This window comes from Propithecus coquereli, unplaced genomic scaffold (genome assembly GCF_000956105.1).
Source record: "Propithecus coquereli isolate 6110/MARCELLA unplaced genomic scaffold, Pcoq_1.0 Scaffold44, whole genome shotgun sequence".
Lineage (NCBI taxonomy): Eukaryota > Metazoa > Chordata > Mammalia > Primates > Indriidae > Propithecus > Propithecus coquereli.
The window spans coordinates 45,207-70,572 of record NW_012150174.1 but is presented as its reverse complement, the minus strand read 5'-3'; the positions used below and the strand labels follow the sequence as shown (position 1 = coordinate 70,572).

Here is a 25,366-nt window from a genome sequence, read left to right as displayed (position 1 = left end):
CACGGAATGAGTTAGTTTTATTCCTCTTTGGGGTGGACGGGTGGGGAGGGTTAAGTTTTTGGCGTGGTGAATTGGAGATGCAGATGTTCAGTACACAACTGAAATTAGTTTGAGGGACCAGCGAAGGTCAAGTCTGGGGTGTCTATTGTCTGGGCCTGGGTGAGCTGGGCCCAGGTGGTGAGGAAGAGCGCGGGAGAGAGGGTCCCACAGATTCCCGGCCTTGAGGAAGGGGTCTCCGTGCCGCGCACGTGCCCTCGGGGCGCCTTCCCCGCCCCCTTCCCAGGTCCTGCCCCTGTGGGCGGGGCGCGGCAGCGCGGCGGAGAAGTCACCCGGAAGACGAAGCCGGGTAGGCGCGGGCTTTCCCATCTCCGGTCCCCGCCGGCAGACCCCGGGAGGGCGGGCCGCAGGGTAGGAGGGAGGCGCCAATGCCGGGGCCAGCGGCGCTGAGCGCCGCGGCGGCTGCGCTGGTGGCCGCCCTGCTCCTGCTGCGGCGTGAGGACGCGGGGCGGGGGGTCGGCCCCAGGTAACCCCTCCGGGTAGAGGACCGAGAGGGACCCGCACTCCTTCTGTGGTCCGGGATGCCGTGGGGAAGGAGGCCCAGTGGTTGTGTCAGTAGTTCGTAGCACCTGGCGCGCCCTGCACCAGCTCGGGCCCCTTCCAAAGTGTCGGTTGGCACAGGTGCGGGGGACGGCCGAGGCGCGGAGTCCGCAGGTGACTCAGCGCTTTCCCCTGGGCCCTCTGCACTTTCCTCTGTTACTCTGCGGAGAATAACAGTAGCTTCCTCCCGAACAGATAAACAGCCCTTGTTCCCCCGGGTAAGGACGTGCAGTCCCTTAACATCCTCACACCAGCGCCTGTTGTTATTTTCCCAGCATGGACGAAACAGAGGCGCTGCGGAAGCTTCGGGAAGACTTTAGGATGCAGAATAAATCCGTCTTTATTCTGGGCGCTAGCGGAGAAACCGGCAGGGTGCTCTTAAAAGAAATCCTGGAACAGAGCTTGTTTTCCAAAGTCACGCTCATTGGCCGGAGGAAACTCACCTTCGACGAGGAGGCTTATAAAAATGTGGTGGGTATTTGAGCTGGGACTCAAATGTATCCCTAGTGATTCTGCAAGGCGAACATTTCTTGCGTAATGGCTGAACACTGCCCTGCCAGCGATGGAGGCGGGGAGAGGCGTCAAAATTTGGGCATGATTGATCTGTGAGAGCCCCTCCTGGAAGCCCGACTCCTGGTTTGTAGGCCCAGGTCGGCTTCCCTGTCATTGTGTGGCTTTGAGGGAAGCCCTTCCCTCCATCTGGAACCCTGTAAAGCTGGACCTAGGTGGGGATGGGGACTGGAGAGACAGAAAAGCACTGTTCTCAGGGCCACACAAGCTGTTTTCTAGAGATGGTCCTGTGACCCTGACAGTTTTCTCAATCACTTTGCTTATTTTGTGTTCCCCTGCACTTTACAGTAAAGTGAATCTGCAAATGCGTGGCAGAGTGGGAAAGGTCTTTTGACAGTGAAAATGCAGTTATTCACTTACAAGAATTTGTCTTGCCGGACATCCCAGGCTTGTGTCTGTAAATGGAATACTCCCTTCCCTGTAAATTACACTTTCATGGTTAAGTGAGTGATACACCTGGCTTTGATCTGGTGATAACCTCCTAAATATCGGCCCTAAATATCTGAAGTTCACTGAGCTTCGTGGAGATTCTGTTCTCCATTTAAACTGTGAACAATTCAGTGTGATCCTGAGACACCACAACTACACCATTTGGCCCTACAGGTTTCATAAGAGGAACATTCCAAATAACAAGTGGTCTTGAAAATAAATGTTCTTGATTCCCTGAAGTCTGTGTTCAGGTTATTTTGTGAATGTCTTTGGCCCATTGGGACTTGCCTGTTTAAAACAGACATCTTTGCAGGTTTAGGCAGGTGACATGTGGTCTTCATGGTCTAGTTTCATGAGCCTTGTCATACTCATGATAGTTAGAAATGGAATTTGAGATCTGTGTTTGCAGAGTTGAGTTTTGGTGGCACATCTTTTGACCAGGCACTTTGTGAAAACCTATTTTTCTTCAACGTTGTGTGCAGTGTCAGAAAAATTCTTTTGAAAGAGTAGACTGAAGGAAACCAACATTTTGTTGAACTCCTGGATGATAGGAGCTTCTCTAGCTTTCTTTTTATTTTTTATTATTTTTTATTTTTTGAGACAAGGTCTCACTCTGTTGCCCCAGGTAGAGTGTAATGATGTGTCATTATAGCTCACTGCAACCTCAAATTCCTGGGTTCAAATGATCCTCCTGCCTCAGCCTCTCATGTAACCAGGACTGCAGGTACACACCACCATGTCTAGCTAATTTTTCCATTTTTTGTAGAGATAGGGTCTGTGTTGCTCAGGTTGATCTCAGGCTCCTGGCCTCAAGTGATCCCCCTGCCGCCACCTCCCAAAGTGCTAGGATTACAGGTGTGAGCCCCTGCACCCGGCTTCAACCTTTCTCTTTTAAGTTTTACAGTAAACTTATAAAATTAGATGAATGCTCTTAAATTTCAGCGTGCGTGAGAATTATTGTGGGTGCTTGTTAAAAGTGCGGATTCAGAAGTATTCAGGTGGGACCTAGGATTATCCATTTTTATCATACACCTTCTGGCTAATTCTAATACAGTGGTTTACAGATTGGACTAAAGGAAAGATTATCACCCACATTTTACAGCTGAAAAAAACTGAGGCATATGATCAATAACTTGGCCACAATTACATGCCTTGTAAGTAGCAGGCCCATGATCTGAACCTAGGTCTTTGAAATACCAAACACCATCCCCTGCTCCCACAGTATACCTCAGTGGTCTCCTTCCTGGTGAGCTATAGGCAGATCTTTTATTTTTCTGGAGAGAAATTATAACCGAACCTGACTTTAGACATCTGGATCACCCTAGTCCAGTTATACTGTGGACGTATATGTGTATTGTTGATTTTCAATTCAGATGCATTGCTTATTGGTGGGAGAAAATGAATTTGCAAAGTTTGATGTTAAGTGAGTAGACCCTTCAGTAATGTTCTATAATTTAGTTTTTAAATCTAGAGGGTTTGTTTGTGTGTTTTTGAAATAATATGAAGTTATGTACAACTGTACCCTTGTCTAGAATCAAGAAGTGGTGGACTTTGAAAAGTTGGATGACTACGCTTCTGCCTTTCAAGGTCACGATGTTGGATTCTGTTGCCTGGGTACCACCAGAAATAAAGCCGGGGCGGTAAGGAAGGAATACACCTTTTTCCCTTTTTGCTGGCCAGTAATGTCAAGGAATCCTTTCTTGCTCACTCTTTTTCTTTGTGCCTGTTGCAGTGCTTAAATGTAAATAAGCTCTTATTATTTATAAGATTCCGTATGCTGCCCTAAGCTTTGCAATACTTTGAATAGTACCTATAAGTTTGTCTTTCTTTCAGAGTAATCCATGAGTTCAGGCCTAAGTGCTAGAGACATCATAAATATTTATATGATCTTGCCTATTGCAAATATTACTATCACTAACTTGCCCTAAGGCAAACTATGATGTCTGTCTGAGTAAAAGAAATGGACTCATGCCGTTAGCAGTAAGGTTTTTTCCCCCCCTTAATACATGTTTTAAACTTGAAGCGTTCTCTCTCACTTGAGTGATGCATCTCATTTTCATGCTAAGCTTTAAACTTTTGGGATAGAACATCGGAACACAGAGGCACGATTCAGCCAGCCTCCAGTGATGACTCAGCCTTCAACAATGATTCAACCCCAGGAATGATTCAGCCTTCACTGACGCAAAACTCTTTTAATACGCCATTTTATTTTCTTTTTAATGGTGTTCTAAATTGAGATGGCCTCTGTCCAAAAGTCATAGTTTACTACATAGATTCCGGGAAAATGTTAATACAGGTATATCTTAATTTATACCTTGACTATAGTTTATCCCTCTGGCAGAATTTACATTCTGAAGCTGAACACGTCTATTAAATATACGGGAACATGATTCTGCCGTGGGGATTTATCATAGGTTTATAAACCAGGCCCATGCATCTGAATCATTAGGGGAGCATATGGTTAGGAAGTATTGGTTTATACCAACCAAGTAGTTAGGCTCAGGTGAATTTCTCTGGGCCTTCTGGTCATCCAAAGAATAATTCTATTTATGCTTTCAGTTGAGATATATTTCCACATCTTCTGCAGTTCTGCATATTCACCCTGAATACAGCTTGGTTTTGAGCTCTGTTCTGGGAACTGTGGATTATAGAGACATTTGACTTTCCCAGGAATTGGCACATTATCTCTCCTGGAAAGGGTCATGTTCCTGTTCTGCAGCTGGTACATTTTCTGTCCCAGGGACAGTCATAAGCAGTGTCCTCCAAAAGCATTGAAAAACTTTTACTCCAGGACACTGCAGCTTTCACTGTCTCAAGTGCCAAACTGGTTTCGGTGGTGACTCAGCAAAACAAAACACTGCATTAGGCATAGAGCAGTTGATTTTCATGACATAAGGCAAATCTCATTATAGGACGTGCCAGGAAAAAGTCCGAATTGCTTTGTTGCATTCAAATTTTGTAATGTAATTTTAAACAGAGGAATTGGGTGTCCTCACTATCCAGAGTATTTTTTTTTAAATGGGGTTGGATCTCCACCTCTCCAGCTACTCAATGCCTTTTGTTCTCCTTTAAAATCAGTTTGAAAAAGATAAATGAAATTAATTAGTAAGCAAGGGAAGACTAGTAAGCCAAATGGTCTCAGAAATGAGTTAGGACTTAAATGGTTTAAGAGGATTGCACAGAAAGTAAGCTGACACATCTACCGGAGAGGGTTGGTTGGTTTTTTTTTTTTTTTTCCAAACTAATTTGGATTAAGTACAATATAAACTTTGGAGGTTGTGATAACTTTAGCAGTTGAAAAGAGGTGACAGTTTGCAAGTGGCTCAGAAACAATAGTTGTTCAAAGGGGAGTGTGGATTTCCAAGCTTTTCCCAGCTGGTGTTCTGGGTCAGCAGCCCTCTGTAGAAAAGTACACTGGGTGGTTCATCAGATGGATACCCAAAGCTGGTGGCAAGCCTAGTGTCATTCAATAGCTGTTTTACAACTGGAACACCATATATTTTGCCTTAGCAATCTGAGTTTCCAGTAGAGAAACTTCAAGAAATATTGTCTCAGTGTTGAGATTGTATGAGTAGCCAGTTTTAGTCTATTAGTTTGCCAGGGCTGCCATAACAAAGTACCATAACCTGGGTGGCTTAAACAACAGAAATTTATTGTCTCACAGTTCTGGAGCTTAGAAGTCTGAGCTCAAGGTGTCAGGCTGGTTCTGTCTGATGGCTGTGAAGGAAGGCTCTGTCTCTGGGCTCTCTCCTTGACGGTGGCTGCTTTCTCTCTGTGCCTCTTCGCATGGTGTTTTCTTGGTATGCCTGTGTCCAAGTCCACGTTTTCCCGTTTTATAAGGACACTAGTCTTTTTGGATTAGGGGCCATTCTATTCTGTTTGACCTCATCTTAACTAATTACATCTACAGTGATCTTATTAATATTTCTAAATAAGGTCACGTTCTGAGATACTGGGGGTTAGGACTTCAACATATGCATGGCGGCGGAGCGGGGGGGGGATACAATTCAACCCATAAAATTTAGTCTACCCAGACGTCTGCTGAAACTGGTGCTAGGGATAGGTCTATTAGCTTTCTGCAGCTGTTTGGAAGACCATTTCCTTTAGCAGTAGCTGGTTAGATGCTAGTCTTCCTTTTCACATCCACAGGCCATAGTTGTCTAATCAATGCCCTAATTCTGATCAACTGGATCAGAATCTCTGAGGTTGGAAGCTTGGAATCTGTATTTTTAGCAGGCTCCTTGGGAGATCCTGATGCAGCCAACCTTGTCCTTCTTGTTGGACCTGCTTTTGGGAGGCATTGGGGCGACTATAGTCCTCATCTTCACCTTGCTTTAGTGAGTAACTTGTGTGCTTTAGTGAGTAACTAGTGAAGGTTGAAATGCCCTTTGAAAACCAGATCTACACTGGCCTGGAGTAAAGAGAAAAACTCAAAGATGCCACTGAGAATACTGCATTTCCCCTTATTTATATTAAGAGAAGGATTTGAGTTTGAGGTGGTTTGATGTGGTTTCACCTCTTCATTTGTCTCCTCACTTGTTAGGAGCAGACTCCAACAGCCTAGGTTCTTGGATTCTATTGAATAGAAGATGTCATTATGCATCATTAATCTCAGGGCTTCTGATTCTAATGATATTCTCTTCTAATCCAGGGGTTTGCCCACTATAGCCTGGTGGCCAAATATAGCCCGCCACCTATTTTTGTTTAGCCTGCAAGCTAAGAATATTTTAATGTTTTTAAATGGTTAAAAAAAATTCAAAAGAATAATATGTCATGCCATGGGAAAATAAAAGAAATTCAAATTTTCATATCCACAAATAAAGTTTTCTTGGAACACAGCCATGCTCATTACTTTATGTATTTTACCTACGGCTGCTTTTGTGCTATAATGGTAAAGCTGTGTCATTGCAACAGAGGCCTGCAAAGCTGAAAATATTTACTCTCTGATCCTTCACAGGAAAAGTTTGCCCACTCCTGTTCTAATCTATTGTTTTATTTGATGTCTAGAAGGGGGCTTGTGAAGGGGAAAGGTCCTAGATGGTTCAAGGGACCCAGATCACAGGCCCCGTTTGGATGCCAGGTAGCTGTGGAGCCTTGGGTATGCTGGTTAGCTCAAAGAACTTGAAGCAGAAATAGAGCTAAGTGGTACCACTTACAGAATGATAGAGCGTCCCTTCTTGGAAAAGGACCCCATGACCTTGAGTTATTCCACCTTGCTCACTTGTCCTATCAGTTAGCACTGAAATACTGTACCTGTTAGGATGAGTTGTTCTTAAGCTAGAGTGGTGTTCCTAGTTTTCAGGCATTGGTAAAGAAGATTAGAAGAAATGCTTAGTAGCTTTGGATTTTAGTAAGACTTAAAATGAGTAATTGGAGAATTTGCTTCCCATGATGTTTGTGGAGCCGTTGAGAATCTCTCTACTGAATCATAGTACATTGTGTTTATTCTTTCAAGTGAGTGCTGGGAAAGGAAATTTATAATGGGAACTTAATTTCTTTCTCTAAAACGAACTCCGATTCCTAGCTTAGAGGAAGGTACATTGGCTGTGGAATCATAAAGACACAAAAACATAATGGACTTAATACTCTCAGATGTCTGTCTTTTCTCTTGCCATATGGTTAGTGAAACTAAGTACGGTTTTTCCAAATATTGTGTTTCTGGGGTATGGAGTAGCTTCTTAGTTTTTCTGTTGTTCTTTAATTTGAGCTGTTGGAGAAGAAGAAAGGGAATGAATAAGTTTTAAAAGATGGCTCCTTCCATCTGCAAATGGAATCTTCCTCACTCCAAAGAAAATTGGTCTGTTGGTATCTCCTAGTCAGTCACTGGGACCCACGCTTAAGTTTGATTTCTAAGTCCTTGAAAGCTGTTGACCCTTTTGCTTTTGAGTTTCATTCACCAGTTAAAAGGCCACGCCATCAGGGTGACGGAAGTGAAATTCAAAATTTAGTGGGCTTCAAAAAACGCGTATTTATAATCAGCTTGAGGGCTCAGAGGATTTGTGAAATCGTTTTGGATTAACAGCCATTGATTGCTAATAAAACAATATTTAGCTTTGTCCAGAGAATAGCGATGGAGAAAGGTATGGGCACCTTGTCAACAGGGCCCATTGAGCAGGGCTGATGGGCTGAGTATGGGGGTCTCTGCAACAGCGAGGGTGCTCGTCCTTCAAGGAGCTGTTGTCAGTTGTTAGCCAGGCCGGTGAAAGGAAGGACGCCAGAGTCTGATGGCTGGGGTGGTATTGATGTGCCTTCACTGACTAATCAGATTGAAAAAGTCCCATGGTATTTATGTCACTTTAATTTTCATCAAACAATTGGAGACGACAGCACTCTATTAAGGAGAGGTTGATCCAGAACTAAAGCCAAATAAATTAGGGTCTCAGTTTAATCAAATTATCCCTTTACTGGCTCTGGATTAAGTGAGAGGGACAGCGTCAGTCTAGAGACTTGTGATTGGTTGAATCTTTCCCTTATTTTTAAAGAAGCTGATGAAAGAAAAAGCATTTTAACAGAGACAACTATAATAATCCTTCCAAGCATTTGTGCTAGAACAACAACACTACAACTGAATTTATTTCACTAGTCAATGGTGTTATTTAATTATGAATAATGAACCTGTTATTAAAATCAGAGTTCTGGTGACTCGGAATGAGGGGAAGAAATAGATATAGAAGAGAAATTCAGTGTTTTAGAATTTCCTGTATAGTTCTGGGTGGTTTTTCTTGGCACACATTCAGCACATCTAAAATCTCAATTTGGAGAATGGCCCTGAGAAGAATCATATCTCTCTCTCTCTCTCTCTCTCTCTCTCTCTCTCTCTCTCTCATTTTAATGCCGAGTATTAAAATTGGTTTGCTTTACACTTATTTTAAAAAGCAACAACATGAATGTGAATCAGTATGTAGGACAGGTTGGCAAGACTGTTGTTTAGGACTGAGTGTCAAAGTGTCCACATAAAAGGAGAGAGTGATGACCCAAGAGTAAAGAGGTAAGGTTATATTACTTGTAAATTAAAGTAGAAAAAGTAAAGCAGAAAACACTAAGGTATAAAGTGAGGCTGAAAACACTGCCCTACAGGTAGTGGATATAGTTAAAAATGGACTCATGAGTGATGAGAAAGAAGGGTAAGGGCGGCTTTTAGGGTAATAGTAATGTTCTATTTCTTGATCAGGGACCTGGTTGCACAGGATGTTCAGTTTATGAAAATTTATTGAGCTCTATAATTACAATATATTTACTTTTCTTTTATGATATACTTTAATACAAAGTTAAAAAAATATGCTTGGGCCTGTTCTTTTAAAACTGAATTCTGTATTAGTTTCCTATTGCTGCTCTAAGAAATGAACTCAAACTTGGTGGCTTAAAACAACACGAATTCATCGTCTTACAGTTCTACAGGTTAGAAGTATGACACGGGTTTCACTGAGACGAAATCAAGGTGTTGATAGGGCTGTGTTCCCTTCTGGGGGCTGGAGGAGAGAATCCATTACTTTTTCCAGCTTCTAGCCGCCATCCCATTCCTTGGCACAGGGTCCCCTCCCCATCTTCCAGGCCCTTTTCACTTTGCATCACTCTAGCCGCCTCTTCTGCGTCCCTCTTCTACTTTTAAGGACCCTTGTGATGACACTGGATAATCCAGATAATCCACCTGGATAATCCAGACTACTCTCCCTATTTTAAGGACAGCTGATTAGCACCCTTAATTCCATCTGCCATGGAATTGCCCCTTGCCATGTAACCCAGCATATTCATAGGGCAGGGATTAGGACGTGGACATTTTTGAGGGGCCATTATTCTGCCAACCACAATTACAGGTTATTTTCATCAGCTAGAACAGGATGGGATAAAAAAGAACATGGGTACAGTGGAAAGAGCACTGCTCAGAGACTCAAGAATCTGTACTTTGCTCTCAGCTCTCTCACTTCCTAATGTGTAGTTCGCCTGACCACTGGACTTTGCTCCCTACCTACATAACGCATTGGCTGCTACACAAAAAACCCAGAAACTTTTCCTTGGGGCCACAGTGTTTTATTACAAAACTAGAATAAAAACTTAGAGTCTAATGTAAAGGTAAACATAAATAGAAAAATGAAATTTATTGACTTCTATTCATTTAATCCACATTTTTAGAATTAAATTGTCAATTGTAACAATAAGAACATCAACAAGTAAGATTTTATGTATGTCTCATGTGGCCTCAGGGTCAAAACTAGAGTGAGTTAAATACAACTCTCGTGGCAGTTAATGTGTTATCCCCTTCTAACATTCTATGAAAGATAAACATTGCCATATCAAATAGAACATGTAGATTCAATAGCTTCTGCGAGCAAATTTTTATTTAAAAAAATATCATTGGGGCAGTAATCCCATCTTCATATTTGGAATTCCCACTGCTGTAAGACCTCATTCTAAAATTGAGACTACCTGTGAAGTACAGCTTCAAAAGACTTTAGACTTCTCTTCAGCTGTCTTGAATTTGAGGATGCCAGAATTTGTGGTGGTCCCAAGAGGCTACATGGAATTCCCTTTTCTGGGTGCAGGTGTAGGTCTTTCACATAGGCCTGGGAATGCGTCTGCGTTCTGTTATTTGCATCATCCTCTTCCTTCCTGCTTTTATTGCCACTTAGTTCTGTTTTTTTAAAATGACTGGATTTTCCTATTCTGTGCTTCCACTGGGTTTTGATTCATTCATTCAGATAGTTTTGGAGCACTTGTCACTGCTGGGCATGTGCGGATGCCGAGATATGAGTTAAGAATAAAGACCCAGCCACTGGCCTCACGGGACTGAGTCTAGATCAGGTGTCGCCAAACAGTTTTGATTACACACCCATCAGTAAAAAAATTTGAGGATGAATTCCTTATGAATATGTAAGGTATGTTGTAAAGCATACACAACAATTGGAAATTAAACAGACATTGCCCTCTTAGTCCCCAGGGAGTGTCCTCAACCATGCTTTGAGACCCTACCATGGTAGAGTTGGCACAGAAAAAGAAAACAGAGAGAGGTTATTAAAAGACAAAGTTATTAAAAGACAAAGAAATGTATGACTAAAAGTAGTTTTCCAGCCTTATCATTCCTTTTGCTCCTTGGGGATTTGTTTGGTGTCTGCTTCAATGTCATCATCCTTGTTTTTTCATTGTAGTCTGGCCTTGCTGCTAAAGCTGGTACTGTCTATCCAGAGGACGACACCTGGAGCCTTTCCCAGGGTCTAGGCCTGACTTTCATGTATTGCTTGGATGCGTTTTATTTAGATCCCCATTCCTCTAGGCCTCCTAGCCTGCTACTCAAGCCAAGTAGTGATCTTTAAGATAAACTTGCAGCTTTTTGGAAATAACTCATATCCTTTTTCCCCCTCAGGAGGGATTTGTTCGCGTTGACCGAGATTATGTGCTGAAGTCTGCAGAGCTGGCAAAAGCTGGAGGGTGTAAACATTTCAACTTGCTGTCCTCTAAAGGAGCTGATAAGTCGAGCAATTTTTTATACCTGCAAGTTAAGGTTTGTGCATGTTTCTATCTTTCCTACACTTTGGAGAACTTGGCTAATGGCGGTACTAAACAATACAAAATGCTGTGTAATACAAAAAGACATTAAATGCATTATATTATGGGTTTTTCTTGTGTGTGTGTGTGTGGCTGCAGGGACTGCTTTTGCAGGAATATATTTAGTAAATGGGAATGATGTGAAAGACAGTTTCCAGTGTCTTGCCCCCTGTTAATTGTCCAGCAATCAGTGGAATGAGATGTGGCAGCTCTGGCCCTGAATGTCAGCATGGAACTTAGTATGGGAAAAGCCTTGGAGGCAGTGATTCTTAAACTTTTCTCTCCGTTTCCCTAATGTCTGAGAGAAAGGAGCTTTTATTTTTCTGGAGATTTGGGGACATCTAGTGTGAAGCAGTCTGCTAGTTACAAGCTCAACTTTCTTAAAAGTCTTGTGTTTTATCTGTTAAAAATTTATAGACATTTTGCTATCTTCAGTACTATACATATCCTTGTTTACTTTAATAAAAAAAAAGTTTCTATATGCTTACCTTCAAGTTAAATTGACACTGCAGGAAGATAGGCTGTGGCTCTGTCTCTGTGCCTCCTGGATGCACCCAAGTGCCACAGTTTGGGAAGCTGGGACTTTGGAGGTCATTCAGCCAAAGACTTTTTCAATGTGAAATCCTTTTACAGATGTTCATCTAGCTTCTGCTTAAATACCTCCAGCACTGGGGAGTTTACCATCTCATTAGCCAACTCGTTCTAGTTTTGGTCAGATCCACTTGCTAAGAAGTTCTGACTTTGAAGTGAAATTTATTGCTGTGTAAATGCTGATTGTTACCAGTTCTGCCTTTCAAAATGACAAATCAAGTCCAGTCGGTCTTTCGCATTATAGTCTTTAAGATATTTGGAGATTATGGTTGCCTTAGTTGTATTTTTTTTTCCAGGCATAACACTTTTAAATCCCAGCACCATTCTTTATTGGTTCCTATTTGTAGCTCCTTCTTCACCCTGGTCACTTTGCTAAGGGTGGACTTCACAGTGATACTATACTGGAATTGTAGTGGGACTACTATTTTCACACTCTGGGCACTATGTTATTTTTTTAAATGATACATAAAATTTTAGTAAACATCTTTATCATTTTATTTGCTCATGATCAGCTTGTGATAATGAAATTTCCGGATCTTTTTCCCATGGCTTACAGCTGAGCCATCTCTCGCCTATCCTAAAATAGTATTTTGAGCCAGGTGAAGATCAGTGAGCCGCCAGCCAAGTTAAATCAAGAATGGAAAAGTTTTAGTTTAACTGCTAGAGTTTAGAATGATTCTTAAAAGGAGAAGAGTCTGCTTGTCAAAATACACATGTGGGTTCTGAAAAAGGTTATCAAATAGGACTTTTGCTCTCATAGGCAATATTAAACATTTATACCTTTTAGGAAAGAAAATGCATATACAGTATTTCCTTATCTTTAAAGATAAAGGCACTACTACCTACTCACTGGGTTATAATAATGACTCATCCAGATTAAAAAAAAATAATAGCCAACACTGATTGAGCCAGGCAGTGTTCTGAGGGTTTTTATGTGTATTTGTGTGGAACCTGAGGCACCATAATAGTAAGATCACCAGCTGTTATGAGGCAGGGGTGGGACTTGAACCCAGACAGTCTGATTCCAGGGTCTGCACTATTAGCCACTATGTAATGAATAGCCTTTGTCACTAATATATCTGGAAGGACCCAGCACAGCCCCTGAGCCATGACAGAGCCTCAGCAAATATTAGTAAGGCCAATAAAATGGAGAGAGACCTCTACATTCACTGACAGTGACCTGTATTATGTGCAGCATGGGATTATGAATTAGATTAATTAAAAGGAAAGAAATGACAACCAAATGGTCCATCCCAGAATGAAAGATGTTTCCTGAATAATCCTCCAACTACTGTATATAACATTCCTAGTATGTATTTCTTATGTTCTCAGCCTCCTTGTGTGTGAACTCCTCCCTCCCACCCAATTGTAGAAACTATTTTTTAGGAATGTGTCTTCTATTCAATGAAATGTCAAACTGCATTCATGTGGGTCATCTCTGGGGCCTGGGTCAGCCACATACTTTTGTGGGCACTCTGGCTGGGGCTGTGGGAGGAGCCGGGTATGGAGCCCAGAGCACTGGACAGGCCTCGTGTTCTCTGTTCTCAGTGTCTATGAGCTTTGGTTTCTTCATCTGTCCAGGGGAAGGTACACGTTCCAAAGTACATGGTATTTTATCATTGAGGGGTAGGGAACCTGCAGCCTTCTGATTTCAAGATTGTTTTTTTTTAAGTACCAAAGGAGGCAAGAAAAGCTTCATCTTTCTCTGTTGCACCCCTTTTCATAAAAGGATTTGTCCTATAAAATTTGGATTCAGTCAAGAGGCTGCACTTAAGGACCTAGAAGGCCACATGCGGGCTTAAGGCTGCAGGTTCCCCACCTCTGCCAGTTTCACAGGACTCAGCATGTAGTCATACTCACAGCTATGATTTATGGCAGTGAAAGTATATAAACGAAAATGAGCAAAGGGAAAAGGTACATGAAGTCTGGAGAAAACTAGGTATAAGTTTCTAAGAGGCCTCTCCCAGTAGAGTTTGCAAAAGATGTGCTTTATTTCTCCAGCAATGAATGTTGTCTGTCAGAGAAACTCGCCTGAGCCTAGGAGTCCAGGGTTTTTATGGGAGTTAGTCACATAGGCACTCTCAACCCAGCAAAAACTGCAGACCTCCAGAAGAAAAGCAGGCGTGCAGTATAAACTGCACTGTTTGTACAGATAGTTTAGGCACAGTAAACTACCCTCATTAGTTAGAGAATGGCGGGAATACTCCCAAAATCCAAGTTCCCAGACACAAGCCAAGGGCCAGCCTTGCAAGCAGGGCTTTCTAAAGACAGCAGTCCCAGCCCGCTATATTAACTCTTTTATGTACACTGCTAATAGAGGAAAAAACACATCTTTATAAAAAGCTAAGAAATGTACATCCACATTTATGTATGAATGTTCATAGCAGCATTATTTAGAATAGCCATAGTGGAAACAACCCAGATGTCCATCAACTGACGAATGGATGAATAAAATATGGTATATGCGTACAGTGGAATATTATTCAGCTGTAAAAAGGAACAACATGGGTGAACCTTGAAACTATTATGCTGAGAGGGGCCAGTCACAAAAGGCCACAAATTGTATGATTCCATTTATATGAAATGTCCAGAATAGGCAAATCTAGAAACAGAAATAGACTAGTGGTTCACTAGGCCCCAGGGAAGAGGGGATGGAAAGTGACTGCTAGTGGTATAGGATTTTTTAGGATGATGAAATGTTTTAAGCTTAGATTGTGGTGAAAGTTACACAGCTCTGTGTATGTGCCAAAAATTACCAATTAAAAAAAAAAGAAAAAGATGTTTAACACATTAACTGCCATGTATGTTGTATTTAACTCACAGTAGTTTTGAGCCCAGGGCCTCATGAAGCAAAACCTGGGCAAAACCCTACAGTTGGTTGGTGAAAATCTTACTTGTTGATGTTCTTATTGTTACAATTGATATTGGCAAATTAATTCTAAAAACATAGATTAAATGAAGTCAGTAAATTTCATTTTTCATTAAATTTTTCATTAAATTAAAAATGATTGTTTTGTTTTTGAAGTTTTTACTCTATTTTCCTAATAAAACACCATGGCACCAAGGAAAAACTTTGTTTTCTAGTGTGGCAGTCAGTGAATTAAAAATAATTATCTAAGATTCTAAGATGTGACAAGTTAAAGGCAAGTGAGTGGTAGAAACAGGCTGAGAAGGAGGAGGCACGTGTGCCGTGTGTGACTGTTGTTCCCAAGGCTTTCAGAGGTGCCTATGGCTTGAGCGCCGCTGGCCTTTGTTTCCAGAGATGCCTGTCATGGTTTGTTTAACAAACCTAATGTAAAGCACCATCTAGATGTAATCTCACTGTCTCAAAATTTTGTGGGATTTGTTAAGTGAGTAATACAGTGGGTCTGTGGGTTTTCTGACCCACTGGAACTACCTATAAACCAAAAAAAGGCTAATGTCTGGCTAGCCTGCAACATTAGTTCTGGACTAAAGGGAGGATTTTATGGTTGAACTGACATATCATTTACCTTCTCTGGACCTGTTTTAATATCATCAGAGTGAGAGATCTGACTATGCAACCATTCACTTATTCCGCGCATTTTTTTAAACTCTCTACTACATATCGGGATTAAGTAACCTCTGTCTTAACTCCCCAGGCTTTTGGGAATCTAAAATTCTGGATAAGGATATTAATGAGTATTGAGACCTGCAAAAGCAGATTACCTTCAAAACTGCAAATTATTCTCTCTTATGCTTTTATGTAAGTGGGTTAGTCTTGATTAAATACTGAAACTTTTTTTTTCTTAACAGGGAGAAGTGGAAGCCAGGGTTGAAGAATTAAAATTTGATCGTTACTCAGTTTTTAGGCCTGCGTAAGTATGCATACTGCCTGTGAGTACACCAGTATTGGTAGTGCCTAGAAGCTAGTTTTTCATTTGAAGAGGCTGACAGCTAAGATACTAAGGTATGAAAGAAATTGGCTGGAGGTGGATTGCTTCTTAATGCACATACCTTTTGGCTTAGAAAGAAAGTATAGATGGTGGTACCAGCTTCAGAATAGTCTAGAACTCCCTGGATAGTATTTGCTGCTGCCTTTTTTTAAACTGTCTTTATGTACCAAATAAAATCTTATAGCTGCTATATTAGTCTGCTCAGGCTGCTGTAACAGAATACCACATACTGGGTGGCTTAAACAACAGAAATTTGTTTTCTCACAGTCTGGAGGGTGGAAGTCCAAGATCAGGGTACCATTAGGGTTGGTGTCAGTGAGGCCTCTCTTCCTGACTGGCACATGGCCTCTCCTCCGTGTGTGTGTGTGTGTGTGTGTGTGTGTGTGTGTGTGTGGAGAGAGAGAGAGAGCGCACGAGCTCATTTAACCTTAATTACCTCCATAAAAGCCTTATCTCCAAATACAGACATGTTGGGGTTAGGGCTTCAACATACAAATTTTGAGGGGACATGATTTGGTCTATGATGCCGCCATGGTTTGAATGCAGTTTACCATCTCTTCCTCTGCTTTTCTTTTTCTCTTTAGAGTTCTGTTATGTGATAGGCAAGAATTTCGCCCAGGTGAATGGTTGGTTAGAAAGTTCTTTGGCTCCTTACCAAAATCTTGGGCCAGTGGGAACTCTGTGCCTGTGGAGACCGTGGTTAGAGCGATGCTGAACAACGCCGTGAGGCCAAGCAACGAGAAAATGGAACTTCTGGATAACACAGCCATCCACAACCTGGGGAAAGCTGACAGCTCCCTCAAGCCATGACCCCGCTGGAGAAATGCTTTTATTGTAAACTTTAACACCCATCACCAGATTGGTAATTACCAGATTGGTAATTTCAGGGTCTAAAAATATTCAGCATACTGTAACTTTGTTGTTTTCCTCTTCGCAGCCACTCAGATCCAATCAAGAAATGACTGTGCTCTGCATCGGTGGTTCAGAGCCTGGTTATACATACAGATCACCCAGGGAGCTTTTGAGAAAGATTTATAGGCCCTATCTCAAACCTTCTGAATCAGAATTTTTAGGGTATGTGCACAGGCATCTGTAGTTTTCTTTTGTTTAAACTTGCCTTGGTTGTTCTGATGCCACTAATTGGGAGGCCAGCTTTGAAATGTTTGTCTGCAGAGTCACAGCAGCGGTGAAAACCTTCTGTGCTATGCAAATGAGCTCTGTTCTAAAATTGTTGACATTCATATCTCTGAGTTACACAGGTGCTAATTAACTACATGTAATTGTGTAAATGAACATTATGCTTTTACTACTTTAGAATATATAATAAAAGTTATATAATTAAGCTTATATAATTCATGGGGAGAATTAAATAAAGGAATAAAAATAAATGGACAAATCCTAGATACCTCTTAGATTGTTCAAAAAGGCCCATGTATTAGTGGTGATATGCAGCATTTGGGCCATTGGGGTGATATAATAGCAGCTAATTTTTATCAAGTGCTTGCTAAGTACCAATCTTTACATGTGTTATCTGTGCTTTAACCCTCCAAACCATCCTAACAGAGTGTGATACTTATCATTATCTTCATATGTTAGTTGGGGAAACTGAGGCTTACTGTGGTTAAGTACCTTGCCCAAGGATCCAAAGCTGAAGACTTATAGCTAAGAAATGGCAGAGTCAGGATTCTAACCTAGGTCAGCATGATCACATAGCTTGTATTTTTGAACCACTCTGTAAGAGCACCAGGTATGCTATTTATTTCCAGGTAGTTCCAGTTAATTGTTAGTACATGTTGTGGATGAATACAGTTGAAATAGTTGGACTTCTCCTTTGATCTAGGATGCTTATGATTAACCAAAAAATGTGCACATAGCCATTAAAATTTGATTTCACTATACTTTAAAGGCCTAAGGTGCTGCACTTTAACAACTATTGCAAAGGAAAGGAAGATGCAGCAGTAAGGGCCAAAGACACTGTGCTAATTTCCATCATGGAACAAAAGATGGTGGTGAAACTTAACATCTGCGCTGGGGGAAGCAAAGTGATTTGAGTGATTCAGTTAATTTTTACAAGGTCTATAGTATGCTAAGTACATGTCAAGCTTCAGTGTACACTAGAAGATAAAGGCAGTGGACATTCCCAATGTCAGTCACCCAGAAAAGAGGAATATATTAGGGCAGGCTGGGATCTTGGAATGTGAGCCATAGGGCAGGAGAGGGGAATATACTCCTACTGCCAGGTGGGGTTCCCGTGGGGCTGGTCTTTGAAGAGCCTATGTGCGTTTCAGTGGTAAAAAGCATGGGCTCCAAGAAGTGAGGGAATCCTTGGGGGTACCCCATGAGGATATGCTGAGGCCTGTGGGCTCTGAAAGCAGCCCATCCTAGTGGCCAGTTTGAAGTTATCCTCTTTATATTATGTCCTTTTCCACAAACCATCAGGCAGGTCTTATTCAGCATTCTATTGAGGCCTCAGTGAAGTGGGATGATGGGAAAGGGTCTGTGTTTATCTTTGAAGGAGAGAGAAAAGTAGCCTCCTCCTGAGCCCTTCATTGTAGTAAGATATGAACTTCAGAGGACAAGAGTCTGGCCCAGTCACCCCCCGCCCCAGACCAGGGGTTAGTTACTTCTTTCATTGTCAACGTGGAATGATTGGGTGTTACTAAGGGATTCAGCAAGTTTCCCTCCAAATGTTACACAGAGAGGAAAAAAAGAGTTTATGGTGGAAGGATGAAGGGAGAAAGTTGGGCCCAGGTAACGAAAAGCCTTGAATTCATTAATTCTTTCAGCAGATGCATATTGAGTGCCTCCTATGTGCCACTGGCCACATCAGTGGACAGTGAGTTGAACTCAGGGGAGCCAGCAGATGTTCTGGCAACATCCTAGGATGTGAGGGGGCTTCAACACTAATGTTAGATGGGTTCTGTCCTCTAGGAGTTTACAGTTAAGGGAGAGGAGTACATTCAGAAGAGTTTAGCAATAATACAAGCCATCAATTTCATTCAGTAAATGTACTGAGTAGCTACTATGTGCCAGGCCATGCATCATGTGCGCCATGGCACACACCTGTAGCCCCACCTACTCTGGAGGATGAGGTAGAAGGCTCGTTTAAGCCCAGGTGTTTGAGATCAGCCTGGTACACAGAGTGATAGTCCCGTCTCTTAAAAAAGAAAAAAAAGAGACATGGCCCTTACTTACCTTTATGGTGCAATGTTATGGGGCAAGACCAAAAAAGAAAAAAATCAAGTAAGCAAATGTTAGGTGCTAGGAAAGACACTAACAGGTGCTGCTCCTGGAATAGCAGTGGAACCTATTTTAAAAATGGTGGTCTGAGGAAAGTCTGCCTGGTTGACACCAAAAGGAAGACCTACCCATTTGTAGAGCATTGAATGATTGATTAGCAGTAAATAAATAGGCCTGAAGGCAGGACCCAGGGTGAAGGGTAGAGTTGGAAAGTTAGGTAGGATTAAGCAGGAAGGCCATGGTAGTCAATTAGATAAACATGTGCCAAGCAGTGCTAGCCTCTGGACACGCACTAAAATGACTGCTGCCCACTCCCACCTAAGAAAGAATTCTATGGTTTGATTTGATACCAGGAAAGGAAGGAAGTGGCATGAGGCAAGGGAATGTTTGGATTCTTCTCCCCACAGCAGCCAGAATGTTACTTTCTAAACACATCTGATGGCATCACTCCTTTGCTGAAACCAGAGTTCAACTGTTTCCCATTGTTTAGGGTTAAGACAAGACTTAGGTCTAAGCACTTTACAGGTATTAACTTATTTTATCCTTACTGTAGTCCCGAGGTTCGTGCAGTCATTCTCGTTTTGTAGTTGACGAAATTATCGCTTCTCGGCCTTTTGGCTAAGATTAAGTGTGTAATTGAGGAAACTGAGGCAGGAGGAGGTCAGGTGACTTGCTCAAGATCATACATAAAGTGACGTAAGTAGGATTCAAGTCCAGTAGGCTGGTTCTAGCGTCCACGTTCTCACATAACCACTTTAAAGATTAAAATCATTTTGGGGGGGTCTGGCCCCTATCTGGTGTCTGCAGCACAGCTACACTGGCTCATGCACTTAGTTCCCTCTCCAGCTGTTCCCAGCGAGGACCTGGCAGCCTAAGCACTGGAGTCGGGCCTCGGGCCCTCGCCTGCGTTCGGCGCCACCAGAGGGCGCCGCGGGGGCGGGCTGGTCGGCCCTCCACTAACCGCTCACTGTTGGAAAAGGGGACGCAAAGAACACACGATGCCGACAGCAAATGCACTGCGGCGTCTCTCCGCCTCCGGGCACAGGGCCGCCGGCTTGTTCCTCCCTCAGCCCAAAGAGGACACGAATGTCCCCTGCACGCCTGCTACGTCCAACCCGTCCGTACGGAGCATCCTCGGCGCTCACTGCGTCGGCCCCGCAGCGGGAGGAGCGGGCTCCGCGCCCTCGGCCCGCCCACCCGCCTCACGTGACCAACACGGCGCCTCGAGGCCGGAAGCGCTCGCGAGCCTGCGCGCGCGCTCTCGCATTTCTAAGCGTCCGCGAAGTTCCCCGAGAACGGGCTCTGCGGCGGGCTCGCGCAGACGCTCGCTCCCGGGGTCCCGGCCCGGAGAGCGCGGCGGCCTCGGTGTGAGCGCGTGCTGCCCAGCCTGGTCCCCGCCCCCAGACACGCTGGGCTCCCGGGGCACCGCGGCCATGTGCTCGTTAGCGTCAGGAGCCACCGGTGGGTACCGTGGCCCCTCGGCGCCGGGCTCGCCCAGCCGCAGGCCGCGCCGCCGAGGGCCGGTGAAAGACCCTCCCCTTCCTCGGCGCCCTCCGGGACGCGGGCTGGGCGGCCGGGCCTTGCAGGGAGGATGGAGGAGGTGCTGGGTGAGGGCCGCGGGCGAGCGAGGCGGGAGCGGCGCTCCCTGGGGAGAGCACGCTCCCCACGCTGCTCCCTGTGCCCCTCGTCGCTCTGGTGTCCGAGTTAGATCTGATTGTTGTGCGTGTGTTAGGCGGCCGGGGCGCTGTGGAGGATGAGGAGGACCTGCCAGAACTGTCGGACAGCGGTGACGAGGCCGCCTGGGAGGATGAGGATGATGCTGATCTTCCCCACGACAAGCAGCAGACCCCCTGCCTGTTCTGTAACAGGTTCGTCCACCTCAGCGCCTGGCCCCAGCCCTAGGGTGCCTGGGCTGTGTGGGGTCTGTGTGGTCTGTCCAGGAACGACTGGTCAGGAGTCGAACCAGAGCGGCCTGTCCTTGATTTCTTGAACCACTAGTTTGGTGTAAGGGTTTGTTGAGAAGGAAGACTCACAGTGGTATAGAGGAGGAGCCACGAACAGGAAGCCAGGATGTACTACTGTTCCTCGACTGGCCTCAGTTTCCCCTTGTGTAAAATGAGACAGTCTTGGATTGAATAGTTGGTTTCCAAATCTGGTTGTGCACCCTTATCTCCTGAGACACTTAAAAAAATATATCCAGATGCTAAACTCTGCACCTTACTCCTCCTAAATCAGGGATGGGGTCTAGGAAGCTTCTGCTTCTATAACGACACTAGCCCAGGTGATTCCAATGAGTAACAAGCTTGGGAGCCACACCGAACTAGGTGATTAATCCCTAAGGACCCTTCCAAATTTACCATTCTGTCATTCTTTGACCAGTAGAAAGCTGCTCAGGTGTAACACTTCTGTTTGAGCCATTTAGTCTTAGGTCACCTTTCTTAAGTAGGGGCTCCCCACCTATTGAAGAGGAAGGTATTCATCCCTTTTTCACTTAGGGAAAAAGAAACTGCAATATCAATAACTTGCTCAAGGTCACAAAAATGTGGTTTTTCCTATTCCCAAACTCAGATTCTTTCTACTTAAAATTCCGCCTCTTAGTCTCAAGCAGCTTTGATTTTGGCTGCTCTTTTGGGCAAGCGGGCATGAAAAAGGCCTGATTGGCACTGGCCAGTGTTGCTTTAATAAACTTATTTTAGCGTTCCCTGTATCTGGGCATGGTGCTGATTGGTGGCATATTAGTGTTCTCCTGTGTCGCCTCTTTGGGTAGGTAGAATGTCTGCATATACTGTAGTTGTCATAAAACAATATTTATTGAGCATCAGGGGTGCAGTGCCTGTGATAGGCTCCATAAATACTGTAAATAGCCTATCTCAGTAAACATTTGTTGAAAACTAAAGCTGCAAATCTGCTAGGAGTATAGAGGATGTGTGCAGCTGCTCTGCTGTGTATTTCTGTCTTATGTGTCCTTCAGTTTTGCAGGTCACATAAAAAGGCTTGATCCCCACAGTGTCTGTAATGCAAGTACTCTGGGAATACTACAAGATCGCTTTTGAAATACGGCACTTTGGGAATGTGCCAGTTGTAGAATTACATTTTATGCTTTTTTCCTAAAAGCAGTTTGAGCTGTGCCAGTTCAAAGCCTCTGAAAGCAGAGTTGACACTTAGAGGAGAAAAGAATCTCAAGTAGGGAATTTTTGTGACTTGAGAGAAACAGTTTACCAAAGGGAACTCTTTCATAAAAGCCTTTTGATAAATTCAGTGCTATTTGGCAAATAAATTAACTTTGAAGTTTAAATAGCAATTTGTTCTAGGTGTAAAATGGGACTCAGAAATACTAATTTCCTTTAGTAGTGCTGGATTCCATTCCTTTCATCCACACGTGTGTTTTTTCTTAATCGGAAATAGAAATCAGCAGAGTGAAAAAAAAAGTATATATTTAACATGAAATCAATATTTAGACTTCTTGGGGGACTATTCCATGAAGATATTGCTTGCTTTTTCAGGTTATTCACATCTGCTGAGGAAACATTTTCACACTGTAAGTCTGAGCATCAATTTAATATTGATAGCATGGTTCATAAACATGGTGAGTAACTTTTAGAATAAAGACAAATTATGAAATTTAAATTCAAATTTTATAATTTTCCAGACACTTTTTCTATATAAGTCTAGTAAAACGAAGCCTATAACAGCTTATTTCACGGAAATGAACTTTTTTTTGACAAGTGGTCTTTGGGGAAAGATTAAGTCACTCTTCTAGACAGTATTTACTGTGTGTATATTGTTTTTACAACTAAACAGGGAAAAAAACTTGGCATGTGATTGCATTTTTGTTATATTAGAATTAGGGAGAACAAGGGTGGAGGTGGACTTTGGAAAAGGAGACAGGTCATTTGAAAATAGCTTAATCAGGTCAAAGCATAACATGAACTTCGATTGAGTTTTGTTAAGAAATTTGGTGGGGAGTATAGAAAGAGCATGGAGTTAAGATAACATGCAAATATTCAGGTGATGTTTCTTACAACTTGTATTTAAACATACCTCACAATAAAAGCTTTCCACTTTAAATGGATATAGAAGAACTACACTGTTCCACTAAAATTAACTAAATACAAATGGTTTTTTTGGTCCTTATACTTATTAATGACTAGAAGAGACATTGTTAAAGAATAGCAAATACTAGACAGATTTTTAGGTCTCAGATAAATGTGTGATATAATATGTTTATAAATATATTCAACTGCAACTACTTTTGTAAAATGCAAATAAGAGCCTCATTCTTATGTTTCTAATGTTTCATTTTTAAAATAAATTGGAATCATACTTCAGATATAATTTTGTATTTTTTCACTTACCAATATAGGGGTTTTTATGCTTTTGAAGCTCAAATATTCATAATGATATTCTCATGACAAATAATAACCAATTGGTTGGATATGTTACTGCTTTCCTTTATTTTAAATGCTGCTTCATTTCTGGAAAGATATGACAACCAGATAACAAGCCTCATTGTTTTTTAATTTGCATCATTTAACATCATGTAAAAGCTAGGTTACTTCATGTCCTAACAAAATTATAATTTGGTAGGCACCATGAAAATTAGGGATTTAGAAACTTTCAGCTTGGCCAGGCGTGGTGGCTCATGCCTGTAATCCTAGCACTCTGGGAGGCCGGGGCGGGAGGATCGCTTGAGCTCAAGAGTTCAAGACCAGCTCTGAGAAAGAGCGAGACCCCTTCTCTATTAAAAATAGAAAAAATTAGCAAGTCAACTAAAAATAGAAATTAAAAATTAGTCAGGCGTGGTGACTCGTGCCTAAAGTCCCAGCTGCTCGGGAGGCTGAGGCAGGAGGATCGCTTGAGCCCAGGAGTTTGAGGTTGCTGTGAGCTAGGCTGACGCCACGGCACTCACTCTAGCCCGGGCAACAGAGTGAGACTCTGTCTTGAAAAAAAAAAAAAAAGAAGAAAGAAACTTTCAGCTCTACTATCAACTGCCAAATACTTGGTAAAATCTAGGACCCAATTTTCCAGATTCATATTGTTCTGACAAATGAGGAGTAGAATTCTAAGAATTTCCTATTTTTTAAAAATATGAGAAAACACTTAAAATTTTGTTGTCTATGGCTGTTTCTCAAGTAAAATATTTAGAAGTATCAACATTATTTCTTATTTTTAATAAAAGCAAAGTAGTAGTTTAGAGCTCAAATATTTTATTGTCTAATTGGAGAAGTCTTTATAGACAGGTCAATTAAACAAAACATTATGTTAAAATAGGTGAATTATCTTTTTTTTTCCCCCTTTAGGACTTGAATTTTATGGATACATTAAGCTAATAAATTTTATTAGACTTAAGGTAAGTCAACAGCTTAATTACAATTTGTTTAGAAATTAAAGAAATGCCACCATGACTATCAATGCACTGGTTATTTAAGAGAATACGAGGAACTGTTATAAGTTTAAGACAGGAGCTGTTTTAAATTTTGTACTCATCATATTGGGGAATCATGAAATTAGGAACTAGCACAACATAAAGCACCAAAAGTATCATTTTTAACTGCATCTAAGAGATGATTCGGTGTTAGATAAAGGGAAATACTGATAGACAATATTGCTGTAAAATCTGAAGTAATTTCTAGTGTGATTTCAAGTACTTTGCTCTTCTATTTTTTCAAATACTTTTTTTTGGTTCTATCTAAACGAATATTTTTGTTGTCAGTTTCTCCAAATCCAAACTATATAAAACTTTAGGTTGAAACCATTAATTAAGCAACCATGCAGTCAAGTTAAAGACATGACAGGTAAATAGAAACATACTGGTTTTGTATAATGCAGACATGATTTCTTTTTTTGTTAAATTTCCCTAGTTTTTATTAGGGAGATTTTGTGGTTATATGCAATGAAAAAAAATTCAATTAATTTTACTTCCAGAATCCTACAGCTGAGTATATGAATTCCATTTACAACCCAGTGCCTTGGGAAAAAGAAGAATATTTGAAACCAGTATTAGAAGATGACCTTTTACTTCAATTTGGTAAGATGAACATACTTTATCTACTTTAATTAACTTTGGGCCATTTTGTATGGCAAAATGGAGGTAAAGTCTTTTAGGAAACTATATCATCTTTTTAATTCTCTAAAGACCTCATCAAGTAGGTGGTTTCTATAGAAGAGGTAAGTCACTTAAAACTGACAGTCACACTAACATTACCAGAGAGGAATTTAGAAATATGAGCTTGTTTAAACATTTTGTACAGGATGTTTTGAAACATAGGGAGATGTGAGAGCATAATTTTTAGTTGTTAGACACTGATTTTTAAAAAAATCGTTAAAGTGGATTTACTAATATTTGTTGCTTTTGTCTCATATATTCAGATCAGGTGATTGACTTTTCTTCCTATAACAGCTTATTTCACGGAAATGAACTTTTTTTTGACAAGTGGTCTTTGGGGAAAGATTAAGTCACTCTTCTAGACAGTATTTACTGTGTG

General features: G+C 41.9%; 2 protein-coding genes across 4 annotated transcripts in view; both read left to right on the top strand.

The window, feature by feature from the left end:
• Positions 1-287: 287 nt before the first annotated feature.
• Positions 288-17,042, top strand: HTATIP2 (HIV-1 Tat interactive protein 2, 30kDa). Of its 3 annotated transcripts, none has more exons than XM_012654411.1 (6): positions 288-346; positions 873-1,068; positions 3,129-3,236; positions 10,955-11,092; positions 15,502-15,563; positions 16,226-17,042. In XM_012654411.1, exons 2-6 carry the CDS (start codon positions 874-876, stop codon positions 16,449-16,451), a joined length of 729 nt encoding a protein of 242 aa, XP_012509865.1. In that variant the 5' UTR covers positions 288-346; position 873; the 3' UTR covers positions 16,452-17,042. The 3 variants fall into 3 exon arrangements, with proteins under 3 accessions (XP_012509865.1, XP_012509864.1, XP_012509866.1); XM_012654410.1 differs by lacking the exon at positions 288-346 and adding an exon at positions 374-523; XM_012654412.1 differs by lacking the exon at positions 288-346 and adding an exon at positions 680-711.
• A 3,199-nt stretch (positions 17,043-20,241) lies between these two features.
• Positions 20,242-25,366, top strand: part of PRMT3 (protein arginine methyltransferase 3) — a 31,006-nt gene continuing 25,881 nt past the window's right edge. Inside the window, exons 1-5 of the mRNA XM_012654409.1 lie at positions 20,242-20,342; positions 20,614-20,749; positions 22,385-22,467; positions 24,182-24,231; positions 24,807-24,909. Of these exons, the coding sequence (XP_012509863.1) occupies positions 20,315-20,342; positions 20,614-20,749; positions 22,385-22,467; positions 24,182-24,231; positions 24,807-24,909 (400 nt within the window). The 5' untranslated portion in view covers positions 20,242-20,314. The remainder of the gene's footprint in view (positions 20,343-20,613; positions 20,750-22,384; positions 22,468-24,181; positions 24,232-24,806; positions 24,910-25,366) is intronic.

Coding starts and splice junctions, on each gene's coding strand:
- HTATIP2 (XM_012654410.1), top strand. CDS start 426: ATGCCGGGGCCAGCGGCGCTGAGCGCCGCGGCGGCTGCGCTGGTGGCC. Junction 3,237..10,954: donor CCAGAAATAAAGCCGGGGCG/GTAAGGAAGGAA, acceptor TTTCCCCCTCAG/GAGGGATTTGTTCGCGTTGA. Junction 15,564..16,225: donor TACTCAGTTTTTAGGCCTGC/GTAAGTATGCAT, acceptor TTTTCTCTTTAG/AGTTCTGTTATGTGATAGGC.